The sequence below is a fragment of the Eriocheir sinensis genome, unplaced genomic scaffold, assembly GCF_024679095.1.
Source record: "Eriocheir sinensis breed Jianghai 21 unplaced genomic scaffold, ASM2467909v1 Scaffold488, whole genome shotgun sequence".
NCBI classification, from domain to species: Eukaryota; Metazoa; Arthropoda; class Malacostraca; order Decapoda; family Varunidae; genus Eriocheir; species Eriocheir sinensis.
This window is the reverse complement of record NW_026111818.1, coordinates 169,275-183,891: the sequence shown is the minus strand read 5'-3', so window position 1 is coordinate 183,891 and position 14,617 is coordinate 169,275. Positions and strand designations below refer to the sequence as shown.

The window sequence follows — 14,617 nt, the reverse complement described above, 5'->3', positions numbered from 1 at the left end:
AGAGGGATGGGGGTTGATTCTGAGAGTGCCACGGTGTTAAGGACATGGAGAGGAAGAATGGGGAAGGTGGTGTGATGGGTAGGGAAGGAGAGGAAGGAAGGGAAGGTGGAGTGATGGGTAGGTAAGGAGAGGTAGGAAGGGAGGGATGGGGCTTGATTCTGAGAGTGCCACGGTGTTAAGGGAATGGGGAGGCAGCATGAGAAAGGTGTGATGAGTAGGCAAGATGAAGGAAGAAGTGCCGCATTGTTGAGAGAATGGGGAGAGAGGGGGGGATGTGTGATGGGTGGGCAAGGAAAGGAAGGAAGGGGAAGTGTGTGTATTATGGGAATGGGAGAGGACATTGGGTAGGTGTGATGGGTAGGCAGGTAGAGAAAGGAATGAAGGGGAAAGTAAACGGAACATAAGCAGAGGATACTAGTTAGAAAAGGGGAAGAGAAGGAAAAGAAGGGTAGGCCATTTGGAGCATATGGATGAAAGGAAGGAAAGAAGAGGGAAGGGAGAAGAGAGTGAAGAAAGGAAAAGCAACTGAGAGAGGAAAGAGGAGGGGGGGGGGGACGCGAAGGAAAGGGAGAAGTGAAGAAGGGAAGTTAAGGGAGGCGACGCGGAGGAAAGGAGAAATAGGACAAGGAGGAAGGAAAAAAGGGAGATAAAGGAAAGCAAGAAAAGAATGAAAGGAGGAAGGGAAGGGAAGAAGGAAGATGAAGGGAGGGAAGAAATCAATGAAAGGAGGAAGGGGAAGGGAGGCGGGGCAGTGGGAAAGGAGGAAAAAGAGGCAAGAAGGGAAGAGGGAGAGGAAGGGAGAAGAAGAAGGCAAGAAAGAAGGGAAGGAGAGAGAGGAAGGGAGGCGGCGCAGCGGTGAGGGAGGGAAAAGAAGGAAAGGAAAAGAAAGAGTTTAAAGGAAAGAATAAAGGAGAAAAGAAAGGGAACAGGAAAGGAAGAAGGAAGGGGAAAGAAGGTAAGAAAAGAAGGGAAAGAGAGCGAAAGGGAGAAAAGAAAGCAAGAATTAAGGAAAAGAGGGAAAGAAGGGAGAAGAAGGAGGCAAGATGGAATAGAAAAAGGAAATGGAGGGAGAAGGTAGAGGAAAGGAGACGACACGGAAGAAAGGGAAAAGAAGAGGGTAAGGAGGGAGGGGAGCGAGGCGGTGCGGCGGTAAGAGGGAGGGAGTCAGGTGCCAAGGCGGGCCACGGGCGGGAGTGCCACGCGTGCCAGCCACTGTAGCGTGAAATGAGGTGTCGACGCGAGCCCGTAACTCACCATCCAACGAGGAGGAGGAGGAGGAGGAGGAGGAGGTATAGCAGTAGTAATAGCATCAGAAGTAGGAAGAGGGAGATGAGATGAAGAGGAGGAGGAGGAGGAAGAGGAGGAGGAGGAGGTAAGGTATAGCAGTAATAGCATCAGAAGTAGGAAGAGGGAGATGAGATGAAGAGGAGGAGGAGGAGGAAGAGGAGGAGGAGGAGGTAAGGTATAGCAGTAATAGCATCAGAAGTAGGAAGAGGGAGATGAGATGAAGAAGAGGAGGAAGAGGAAGAGGAACAGGAAGAGGAGGAGGAGGAAGAGTGTTGGGATAGTAGCCGTAACAGAAGCAATAGCAGCAGTAAAGAGAAATAGGAAGATGAAGAGAAGAAGGAGGAGGAGGAGAAAGAGGAGGAAAGAAGTAGAATGAAGAGGAGGAAAAAGAAGAGAACAGCATAAAAAGAAAGACTTGCAGGAAATAAAAGGAAAAAAAGAGGAGAAAATGAAGAGATAGAAACACGTAGTTAAAGACATACAATAAACAGATAAATAAGGAGACGAAAAAAAGAGTAAGATGAGCAGAAACATAAAGAAAACGAGGGAAAACAAGGAAAACAACAACAAAAGTAAGGAACCATGAATTATTAAGAAAATGAAGAAGGGAAGGAGAAGATAACGCAACGGAGGATAAAAGAGAAATAAATCAAAAGGGAACAAGAAAGATGGACCAAGAAATCGACTTAATTAGAGAGAGAGAGAGAGAGAGAGAGAGAGAGAGAGAGAGAGAGAGAGAGAGAGAGAGAGAGAGAGAGAGAGAGAGAGAGAGAGAGAGAGAGAGAGAGAGAGAGCATTGCGAGTTAACAAAAAGTGCGAAGGAAGGAAAAATGGCTCGTAAAGAAGAGGAATATAAAGAGAAGAGAGAGAAAATGCAATTACACGAAGGAGGGAGATGAAGCAGTAGTGATAAAGAGTGTGAAGGGAAGAAGATTAGAATAGAGCGAAAAGGATTTATTATTATGATTATTTTATTATTATTATCATTATTATCATTATTATTATTATTATTATTATTATTATTATTATTATTATTATTATTATTATTATTATTATTATTATTATTATTATTAATGAGTTATTGCCAATACGTCTTACATTTTCTTGACTCTTATTTGTCTTTATATTTCTTTCTTTTTATCTCTTTCTTCGTTATTTTTTACTTTCTTGTGGTTTTCTTTCACCTTTCTCTTCTTTTTTTCTTTCTTTCTCTTCTTTATTTCTGATTTTCTCGTGGTTTTCATTCACCTATCTCTTCTTTCTTTCTTTTTTTCTTTCTTTCTCGTTTTCTTTCATCATTTTCTTCTTTCTTTCTTTCTTTCTCTTCTTTATTTCTGATTTTCTCGTGGTTTTCATTCCCCTATCTTTTCTTTCTTTCTTTTTTTCTTTCTTTCTCGTTTTCTTTCATCTTTTTCTTCTTTCTTTCTTTCTTCCTCTTCTTTATTTCTGATTTTCTCGTGGTTTTCATTCACCTATCTCTTCTTTCTTTCTTTTTTTCTTTCTTTCGCGTTTTCTTTCATCTTTCTCTTCTTTCTTTCTTTCTTTCTCTTCTTTATTTCTGATTTTCTCGTGGTTTTCATTCACCTATCTCTTCTTTCTTTCTTTTTTTCTTTCTTTCGCGTTTTCTTTCATCTTTTTCTTCTTTCTTTCTTTCTTTATTTCTGATTTTCTCGTGGTTTTCATTCCCCTATCTCTCTTTCTTTCTTTCTTTCTTTCTTTCTTTCTTCTTCTTCGTCATCATTATTCTTATTTATTTAACGTCTTATTCTACTTATTTTGGTCTGTTATTTTCTTCCCTTCAATATTTTTCTTAGTAATTTAGTTTTCTTGTATAATTTATTCATTCTCCTTCTTCCTCACTGATCATTTATAACTTATGTTCGTGAAATATTAGCCACCTTATTTTTTTTTCATATTTACGCTTTTAATTATCACATCTCAAATACCTTCCCAAAATAATTACCTATCGCATTTTAATATCACCAGATCCAAACCTACACTTACCTTCCATCCATTAGCTTCATTACCCGTTATTTCACACTTAACACACACGCTTTCACTTCATTTTTACTTCTTTTAATCCGTTAGGTATCCGATTTTGAGACGGGCACTTTACGATTCTACTTAACTTTACCTTTCTTTATCTATCTCACTTTTCGAGGACTTATTACTGTTATGCCATGGCCGTCTCACTTTTGGAAGGCCTTGGCTCTACTTGGTGGCAGGATTTTCACTCAGTTTACCTTAACAAACCTTTTTATACTTTTCAACACCTGCTTACACCTGTTTGCACCTGGCTTTCACCCGTTCAGACCTATTCTACACCTGTTTACACCTGTTTACACCTTCTATACACCTGCTTTACACCTGTTCACACTTCTTTTCACCTGTTTTACACCTGTTCACACCTACTTACACCTGTTTACATCTGCTTACACCTGCCCGTTGCCTTTCACCTGCTGAGACTCTGAAGACGTAAAGACTCCTGTTAATCCCCGACGCTCACCTTGAGACACCTGAGCTCTTGAAATTACCTGGTAGCTATTAGTACTAAGGGAAAGATGCTCCTCCTCCTCTTCTTCCTCTTCCTCCTCCTCTTCGTTTTCGTTATTTTCTACCTCCTCCTCTTCTTCATATTCATCTTCTTCCTTTTCATTATTCTCCTTTACCTTCTCCTCCTCTTCCTCCTCCTTTTTCACATTCATCTTTCTCTTCATTATCCTCCTCTTTCTCACCCCCTTATTTTCTTTCTCTCCTCTTCCTCTTCATCTTCCTCTTCCTATTCGTTTTCTTTATCCTCTCCCTCCTCCTCTTCTTCATATTCATCGTCGTCTTCTTCATTTTCCACCTCTTTCTCACCCTCCTTATTTTTCTTCTCGCCCTCCTACTCTTCTCCTTCCTCTTCATCATACTCTTACGCATCCTCTCCTTCATCTCCCTATTCATTTTCCTTGTTCATCTTATTAGTATCCATTCCTATATCCATTTTTTCCTGTCCGTTACGTAGTTTTTAGTTCTGGTTGACGACGGTAAGTGTAAAGTTTGGAGCATGGCTGGTAACGAAAGCAGAGTGAAATGATACTGGTAGAAGAAGATGGGGTAAGAGAAGGCTGGTAAAGATAGTGAAAGGCTGCTTGGCGAGTGGTAGAAACAAAGGAGGGAAGAGAATGGGAGAGGAGGGGAAGAGAATGGGAGGCGAAGGGGAGAAGAGGGGAAGGGAGGGGAAGAGAATGGGAGGCGAAGGGGAGAAGAGGGGAAGAGAATGGGAGTGGGGGAGAAGAGGGAAGGAGGGAAGAGAATGGGAGGCGGGGGAGAAGAGGGGAAGGAGGGAAGAGAATGGGAGGCGAGGGGAAGAGGGGAAAGGAGGGAAGAGAATGGGAGGCGGGGGAGAAGAGGGGAAGGAGGGAAGAGAATGGGAGGCGAAGGGGAGAAGAGGGGAAGGGAGGGGAAGAGAATGGAAGGCGAGGGGGGAAGAGGGGAAAGGAGGGGAAGAGAATGGGAGGCGAGGGGGGAAGAGGGGAAAGGAGGGGAAGAGAATGGGAGGAGAGGGGGGATGGGAAGAGAATGGGAGAAGAAGGGAAGGGAGGGGAAGAGAATGGAAGGCGAAGGGGAGAGAGAACACGAAACAACAGCCGGTCTACAGAAGTTATAAAGAGAGGGAGACTGCGTTGGAGCCGAGAAAAATACACTTAATTTGAACCTTTAACAAGTCACCCCCGCGCCCACTTACTCCCTCCTTCCACCCTCTTCTCCCCTACCTCCCAAACACACCCACACACCCACAAACCTAAACACATCCTCTCTGAATTAGATTAACCACATCTGTCGGCGCCATTTACTTAAGTGTATATATTAAGTATATATTAAGGTTTGCACATTTATCTATTGTTGATGGCTTTTTTTTCCACTTCTCTCTTTTCTTCATTCTTCTTTTCCTCCTCAGTTTCTTCCTCGTTGCTTTCACTCCCTCCTTCCCTCCCTGTCTGACCGTCCCGCCGGCTGTCTCGTAGGTTATCTCCTCCTCCCTTCCTCCTCCTCCTCCTCCTCCTCCTCCTCCTCCTCCTCCTCCTAGCTCCTTTCGGGCAAAACACGTACCGACGCAGATCATCGTTCATGTTTACGTCACGTCAAACTCGTGTCAAGAAATCTGTTTTTTCGCCCCAAAGACTAAATATGCATCGCCGTTTCTGTCTACCTGAATGTGTTAATTGCTCGTCCGCCTGTCCTCCGACGCCTCGTAAAGCCCCGCGGCGCCTGGGGAGGCCCGGGGACGGGGCGCCGCGTGCTGCTGCCTTTGCCTTGTGCTTCCCAGGGGCGGCCTTGAAGGGGGACTATACTGTGCTGGGGATACACTGTTGGGGGGTCATGTGTGTGTGTGTGTGTGTGTGTGTGTGTGTGTGTGTGTGTGTGTGTGTGTGTGTGTGTGTGTGTAGCCTATGTGTGTGTGTGTGTGTGTGTGTGTGTGTGTGTGTGTAGCCTATGTGTGTGTGTGTGTGTGTGTGTGTGTGCCCGCCAGCAGCAGTGCACACAGCCGCCGCCGGAGCCCCGCTGCCCCGCCTCACCCGCCCCTCCCCACAGACTCCTTCCCCGGCGGGTCTGACGACGAGGAGGAGGAGTCCATGGACGTCAAGCCGCCCGTGGAGACCAACAACAACACCAGCACGCCCCCGGTGGGCACCCAGGGGCCCATCCCCACGCCCGCCCTCACAGCCAACCCCAGCGCCCTGGTGTCCTCGCCCTCGGGCCCCAACACGCCCACGGGGGGAGCGGGGCTCCCGGTGGCCATGATGAGCAGCGGGCGGCCCGGCACGCCCACAAGGCCCCTCGGGGTCGTGCCGCCCACCAGCACCACGCCGCTGCTCGAGTCCATGAGTGTGGGCGAGTCCAAGGTCAACACTCCCTTCGCGGGCTTCAACGTGAGTATGTGCGGGGTGAGTGTGGCACCGGCCCGGCCTGGCCTGTCCTGGCCTATCCCTGGCCTGTCCTGGCCTGTACCTGGCCTGTTCTGGCCCTGGTAAGTATGAAGGAGGAACCGTGACGGTGGGCGAGGCGGCGGGGGGCGGGGGGGGACGTGGATCCACTCGCGGGAAAGTAAAAACTGTGAAGAATGCCGGAGAGAGAGAGAGAGAGAGAGAGAGAGAGAGAGAGAGAGAGAGAGAGAGAGAGAGAGAGAGACAGAGACAGAGGGGGGCAATGGGGGGGCCGGTGAGGACAACTTTTTTCGGCGGTGCCTGGCCGGGCGACGCGGCGGTGCTGCATTCATTTCCCGGCTGATCGGCCGCCCGCCGCCCGGGGGAAGGGAAGGGAAGGAGAGAGGAAGGGGGAGGGGAAGTAAGCCGCCGGACGCACAGACTCACACAGGACTCCTCTCTCCTGCACGCACGAGTGACGCATTCTTAACCTAAGATGAGTGGGAGGTGTGTGCGCGTATGCGTGTGTGCATATGTATGTGTGCATAAAACCTTGTGAGAAGAAAAAGCGTTGTGTGTGTATGTGTGTATGTGTGTGTGTGTGTGTGTGTGTGTGTGCTAATAAGTCCATGCCTCCTCTGCAGGTGAGTATTTCCCGCGACACGCCGCCAACGGACAAGGACGGCGGCAACTTCCACGACTCTGACGTGTCTGACGCGGAGGGCAGCAGCGAGGCGAAGGAGCAGGGCAGCAGCGCGGAGGCCAAGCTGGCGGACGACGAGAAGGTGAGAGGGGCGCTGCGAGGCTGGCGGGAGGAAGAGTTCGGAGAGTGAGGAGACGAGTTTGAGGCTTAGGGATAAGTTTTAAGGTGCTTGGAAAGTTTCGGTGACAAAGAAATCAATTTAAAGGATAGGGAGGCGAGTTAAGACCAGAGGAATTGATGCAAAAGACAGAGACGACTTTAGACTTCAGGAACAAATTTGAGGGTTGCGGAGGCATTGAAAATTAGCAAATAGTTTCAGAATGTAAATGAAAGAGTTGAATCCCTACGAAACAAACTATTGGACGAGAAAAAGACAACATAACCTTCACACCTTCACTAATCCAACACAGGGGATCAAAACGCGATAGAAACGAATAGAAAGACTTGACCCTCCGCCCTGACCACCCTTGCATTACACAACTTTTGGGGCTCCTTCCTCCAGGGTGGGAACAAACGGCGGGGACCCAGGACCACTATCAAGGCGAAGCAGCTGGAAATCCTCAAGACTGCCTTCGCCTCCACGCCCAAGCCCACGAGACACATCCGGGAGCAGCTGGCCAAGGAGACGGGCCTCCCCATGCGGGTCATACAGGTAAGTGAAAGGTGTTGGTGTTACCTGTGTGGGGTGGAAGTTAAAGGTAGGAAAGATACAGCCTATAACTAACTAAGAGAGAGGGGTGAAAAGAAAGAAAAAGGAGCAAGAACTGGAAGAGATGAAAGATAGCGGGCAGTACAGTCAATAGAATGAGTACAATGTAAGCGGTTTAAAACATATTCGCAAAAAAGAGTTAAGTCATTCATTAGGTTGTCGTTTCCTTATAAGTAGATAACGAAACACCAGAGGACGGGAGAGACCTGAAGACGGATCATGAGTTTTTTTATTTTTTTATTTAATGTCGAAGAAACCGCTCAAGGGCAAAAACGAAAAGGAAACAAAAATAAATCCTCCTCAGCACTGCTCATATAAAAGCAAATACAAATAAGCCGCTACAAGCAAATACAGAAATGAGAGGTTGATGCCGATTAACAAAAAAATGTTTCAAGTATACGCCATCAAAGTCAGCAGTGCCCGTTCTTTTAATTTTACTCTCACCTTCGTTTCAGTCGATCATGTAGGCGTTGATATTTTTAGGACACCCGTGCGTGCGAGGCGTTAATCAGGGGCTTTCAGGTGTGTTGGGGTTACCTGCGCGGCGTGGTTTCCGTCTCCGTTCGTCTCAAAGTGGGTGTATCCGAGGGAACGTAAAGATAATGAACTGCCGGGGACTCGGGCATGGTGTTGTGTCTTCCAAGTCTTGCACACATAGGCAGTACGTGATTTCCCATATACACACACACACACACACACACACACACGCGCGCGCGCACACACATACACACACACCTACATAGCTCATGTATCCCTTATTCACCTTGTACGTATCTTATCTCTTCCTCTTTCATAAATCATACACAATATATCAACCCACACACATACCCCCCCACCCCCACCTCACACACACACACACACACACACACACACACATACACGCACACACACAAACACGCGTCATGCATCCGGGTGTCAGCCAAAACGCTTACTGTTCTTCTTTTGTTTTGGAATACTCCCATTGCAACCCAAGTACACGATTTCAGAAGGAATGTCACTGGCTGTTGATTTATTTTTTGTTTGTGTTGCGTCAGTTTGCCTCAGCACTGCATCGCTTGTCTTAGAACACCCTTGGAATTTTAACCTTTTTCTTAATAGTGTTTTAAGTTCGTATTCGGCGTAACAAGTCACATAGGGAAGACTCATTTCTCCTCATTAATGTCATACCCTTTTAATGTAGTTCTAGCTCTTTTTTTTCTCATCTACAAAAGTTAATTTAATGGACAGTACAGGGATGCGAGGGTAGCTTCACTTCACTTACAGATTACAGGTACAATCAGATGCAAGGTAGCTTTCTCCTTACTCGATTTCAGGTGTCAAGATAAATTGGAAACCAGTGTATTGATGCGTGCTGCGTGTATTTCAGCCGCTTCGACAGTCATAAATAGATAAAACGGACGGATACTAGTCAGGTGCGATCAAATTCAAGGTAGCTCTCGTGTTTCTCTCCTTCAGTAAATCAGAAACAAGTGTATGTATGCGTGCTGCGAGTATATCAGCCACCCAACGGTCATAAGTAGGAAAAAGGGACAGTTACTAGTCAGGTGAAATCAGATGCAAGGAAGCTCTCTCGTTGCTCTCCTTCATGCGTCAAGTTAAATCAGAAACAAGTGTGCGTGTGCGTGCTGCGAATATTTCAGCCACTCCGCCAGGCATAAATAGGTAAAACGGACGGCTACCAGTCTTTGTACCCTATAACCTGCAGAAGCTCTAATGAACAAAGGCCTTCAAGCATACAACCCAATTCTCAAAGCTTATGGAATTCACCCAAGTCTGTAAAACCCCATAAAGATACGATTCTGCATACCCAATTTCTATAAGTCTCGCCTTTTTTTGCTTTCTGGATGCAAGCTCACGATCGTCCAGGTAGGTAAGAAGGCAGGATACAAAATTTGGTTGACTTAATTGATTTAATTGAATCGGCATACCTGATTTGCCATACCTGGTCATATAAGCACAGACTCCATTTTCTTTCGTCCACACCAAAAGTTTTATATATATACAGAGAGAGAGAGAGAGAGAGAGAGAGAGAGAGAGAGAGAGAGAGAGAGAGAGAGAGAGAGAGAGAGAGAGACGGCAAACAAAAACTGACAAGAAACATGTGGAAAAACAGTTTTGGAGAGAGATGATAAGGAGGGAGGAGTACAGGGAAGAAGAGGAGGGGCAGGACGAGGATGAGGAGGTAAGAGAAGGCCACAGAATGCATATCAGTCATGTACGTGGACCGAATTATGTTAAGCAGGTGGGTTTAATGGAAGGTAATTGAGAGGTAGGTAAACATGCTTATTTTGGTAGATCAATCTCGGCTGCGGCCCGCCCGTGTCCTCTCTCTTCCCTCATTATCCAGGAGTTAATGGCACCTCATTAGGTCTCATAAGTTTCCCGGCGAGAGAGAGAGAGAGAGAGAGAGAGAGAGAGAGAGAGAGAGAGAGAGAGAGAGAGAGAGAGAGAGAGAGAGAGAGAGAGAGACTTTTTTGTTCGCTTTTTTTTATTTTCTGTTTGCTTTTTTCGTTGCTTGTGTTTTCTTTCATTCATCCATTATTCTTTTCATTCTTTCTTCCCTCCTTCATTCCTCTCTTCCCCCTCTCTTTCTTGCGTTGTTCCTTCATTCATTCTTTCACTGATGTTTTTTTTCTGTGGTCTATATATTCTCTCTCTCTCTCTATCTCTCTCTCTCTCTCTCTCACTCTCTCTCTCTCTCTCTCTCTCTCTCTCTCTCTCCTCTCTCATTACCCTGTGCACACACGTATAATTTTTCTTCATTATACAAAAAAAAGAAGATCAGCAGCTCGGGACAGACGCTATAATGAAAGAGGACAAGGAGGGAGGGATAATGACGCCTGTGTGATGACGCTGGGCACCCCCTCCTCCCACCTCATCACAGCCTCCTGATGATGATGACGATGATGGTGATGGAGGTGGTGATGATGGGAAGGGTTCGCTTGCTTCTTCTCTATTCTCTTCTGGCTACGTTCTATTTGTTTATTTATTCTCTTTCTTTTCTCTTTCTTCTGTCTTTATTCTCTCTCTCTCTCTCTCTCTCTCTCTCTCTCTCTCTCTCTCTCTCTCTCTCTCTCTCTCTCTCTCTCTCTCTCTCTCTCTCTCTCTCTCTCTCTCTCTCTCTCTCTCTCTCTCTCTCTCTCTCTCTCTCTCTCTCTCACACTTTTTTTTACTTTCTCTGCTCTCCTCTTCCCGTTTACGATTTTTTTTCTCTTATTACATTTCTTATTCATATTTATTTCCGTGTGTGTGTGTGTGTGTGTGTGTGTGTGTGTCTGTGTGTGTGTCCTTCATAATTTTCCTTCTTTCACTTATGTTGTTCTTTTCGTAAGATTTGTTCAATTATTTCGTTTTCTCTTCCTCCTACTTCTTTTCCTCCTCCACCTCCACTTCCTCCTCTTCTTCCTCCTCCTCCTCCTCGTCAGTCCCATCATTAATTATTATCATCATCAAGATTACCACAAACTTAAATTAATTCAATGACAACAACAAAAATAGAAATCGGTAGGGCTCTCTCTCTCTCTCTCTCTCTCTCTCTCTCTCTCTCTCTCTCATCTTTTTTTTTCACTTTTTCCGCTCCTTCCGCATAAACTTTTTTTTCTTTAGCGTATGAATTATGAACATAAGAACATCATCATCATCATCTCCAGACTGAAATATGAGACTCGAAATTTATGCTCACCCGAGACAGAAACAGATAAAAAAAAAAGTCATGAAGGGAAAAGAATGCACTTGTCAAAATTTATCATCCATAGGTGAGTAATTTATCTTTTTTTGTGTATGTATTTATTTACCTTTTTTCTCTCTCTTTTGCGAGGGGAAGGGAAGGGGAGGGAGGAGGAAGAGGAGAAGGGTCTTACATTAAGGGGGAAGGGTAAGGAAAGGAGGAGGAGGAGGAGGAGGAGGAGGAGGAGGAGGAGGAGGGTCTTACATCAGGAGGGAAGTGAAGGGGAAGGACGAAGAAACATGGAAGCATGAACTAGCAGGCAGCAGAAAGCCCATTGGCTCATTACTAGGCTGCCTGCTTTCAGTGATTTAATCAATCCGTTTGCCATAGGAGTGGCATGCAGGGAAGGATTAAAGCACTTGTGCACCTACTCTTGGATACGTTCAGTTCACTCCCGATGCAGCAAAGTGGCGATCAATGCGTTTCTTGAAGGAGTTGATGGTCTCTGCGCTAACCACTTCTGCAGGAAGGCTGTTCCAGTGGCGAACAACTCTATTCGAGAAATAACGCCTGCCGATGTCGGTATTGCATCGCTTTGCTTGAATTGTTTTTCCGTTGTTTCTTGTTCTCAGGTTGGTTTGTAGCGTGAAGAGTTTGGAGTGATCAACGTTGCTGAGCTTGTTCCGGTACTTAAAAACTTGTATCATGTCTCCCCGCAGTCGTCTCTTTTCCAACGTGAAGAGGTTGAGTCGCTCGAGTCGCTCTTCATAGGGCTTCGTCCTCAGTGATGGTATCATCTTCGTGGCGCGACGCTGTACTCTCTCAAGTAATTCAACGTCTTTCCTGTAATTTGGAGACCAGAATTGAACGTTGTATTCCAGGTGGGGCCTTACCAGCGAATTGTACAAGGATAACATAACTCCCGGTGTCTTGTATTCGAAGTTCCTCGCTATGAACCCAAGCATTGTATTGGCTTTCTTACAGGCGGACTTGCAGTGTTTTGTTTGTTTCAAGTCACTGCTGATGGTGACCCCGAGGTATCTTTCCTCTTGCACTACATGTAGTGGTTCGCCACCCATGTGGTATGTGTCATTGCTGTTTCTGGATCCAATATGCGTTACTTTACATTTGGTAGTGTTGAAGGACATCTTCCATTTTTCTGACCATCGAGTGATCTGGTCCAGGTCTCTCTGGATAATTTCGCAGTCTGCCGTTGTGAGGGCCTTCCCACCCACCTTTGTGTCGTCGGCAAATTTTGAAAGATTGGATTTTAATCTTAGTTCTAGGTCGTTGATATATATGATGAAGAATGTGGGTCCCAGCACTGACCCCTGTGGCACTTCACTTGTGACCGGGAGCGATTCGGAGGCCTGTCCGTTGAGTACAACTCGTTGTTTTCTTCCAGTGAACCAATCTTTGATCCACGCTGTCAGATTGTCGCCTAATCCCGCCGACTTGAGTTTCTTGAGGAGTCTTTCGTGTGGCACTTTGTCAAAGGCTTTTTGAAAGTCTAGATATATAACATCACTGGGGATATGATTATCCCAGTTTTCATAGATACCTTGGAAGAAGTCCAGTAAATTGGTTAAGCATGAGCGCTTATTCCTGAAACCGTGCTGAGCATCGGAAATGAGTTGTTGTGGAGGAGGAGGAGGAGGAGGAGGAGGAGGGTCTTATATCCGGGGGGGAAGGGAAGGGGAAGGACGAGGAGGAGGAGGAGGAGGAGGAGGGGGGTCTTACATTAGGGGGGGAAGGAAAGGGGAAGAACGAGGAGGAGGAGGAGGGTCTTACATTAGGGGGGGAAGGGAAGGGGAAGAATGAGGAGGAGGAGGAGGAGGAGGAGGAGTGTCTTATATCAGGAGGGAAGGGAAGGGGAAGAACGAGGAGGAGGAGGAGGAGGGGGGTCTTACATCATGGGGGAAGGGAAGGGGAAGAACGAGGAGGAGGGCGAGGAGGAGGGTCTTACATCAGAGTTGGGTTATGGTGAAAAATTTACACAGGGCAGCGTGATGGACGGGGTTCTGGCGAGGCTGCGTACATACGGGTTGTGTATCGTCGCGTCATGGTGGTTATGAAGTAAGAACGAAAAGAAAAAAGAAGGTAAAGTTAATACGTGTGTTTGAAGGTTGATGAGGGTCATTAGTTTTAATATATTACAACACGCCCCGCCTGATTTAATTATGATCCTCGCAGAAAACTTACGAGATGAATTTTTATACATATTTATACAGCTAATACAAGGAAAACAGCGGCGGACGTGAACGCATTACACCTTTTCGTTTTTTGGGCGTGCGGTGGACTTACGTGAGAGGGAGAATATTAAAAGTGTACATACTTATATTACCGAGTCGTGCAAAAGCCACTTAGTATCCGCACAAGCTCAAAGTATGGTGAATCATAAAGAAAACAAGAGCTTTATATTATTATTTCTGGACTAGGGGCCGCTTTCACAGTCGTTTTGTTTGTTTTAATCGTCACCAACGGCTGTTATCGCCGCTATAGTATTTCCACGTAAAACTGGCCGATAGGGTAGTGGCGGCTGCGGGGTTAGCCTAGCCCCGCACCTTGCCACACTCTCAACACCTCTCGCCTCCTCTGCAGCCGCCACTACCCCATCGGTCAGTTTTACGTGGAAATACTATAGCGCGATCGCCGCCATTGGTAACGATCAAAACAAACAAAGTAACTCTGAAAGCGGCCCTAAGTGCTAAGTTCACACTCTTAAGCTGAAATATATAGTTAAACATAAAGGGAACAAGATCTTTACATTTTAGCGCTGACTTACTAATATAAGGAGGCGATGCCCACACCACTCCTTAGCTAAAATATAATTGCACATAAAGAAAACAAGATCTTTGCACTTCATCACGAATAGTTCATGTAAATAACGCATGATATGATCTATACTAAAATATAAGCATAAACAAAACAAGGTATATGCATTTCAAAGAGAACAAGATCCATGTGTTTCAGAACGAATAGTTTATATGAATAACGCTTAAATAAGTTTATGTAAATATCGTCTATAATAACAATAGTGAACATCATAATTTTATGTGGGAGAAGAAATTCAATTCTTTACTCGTTTAAATTTTCAAAACAACCCGTGGAGGCGTGATCGCAATTTGATGAGGAGGAAGGAGAGGTCGATAAAGGAAAGAAAATGGTGAGAAATAATATATTTATAAAACGGAAACTATATTGTTTCGCTTTTTCTGGATTTATTCAAGGAAATACTAAACCGGTACGTGTTTATAGTATCAATACAAAGAAAACGCGTCCACTCACTGCATTAGCAAAAAAAAAAAAAAAAAAAAAAAAGATATGAAGAGAATACAAAT

The 14,617-nt window shown here is 45.5% G+C and overlaps 1 protein-coding gene across 4 annotated transcripts in view; it reads left to right on the top strand.

The window, feature by feature from the left end:
• LOC126992539 (LIM/homeobox protein Lhx1-like) overlaps positions 1–14,617 on the top strand; it is a 148,561-nt gene that overhangs the window by 123,095 nt on the left and 10,849 nt on the right. For 3 of the 4 annotated variants that reach the window (XM_050851353.1, XM_050851352.1, XM_050851354.1), the window contains exons 4-6: positions 5,866–6,218; positions 6,842–6,982; positions 7,403–7,552. In XM_050851353.1, the coding sequence (XP_050707310.1) occupies positions 5,866–6,218; positions 6,842–6,982; positions 7,403–7,552 (644 nt within the window). The remainder of the gene's footprint in view (positions 1–5,865; positions 6,219–6,841; positions 6,983–7,402; positions 7,553–14,617) is intronic. The other variant, XM_050851355.1, reaches the window with a different exon arrangement.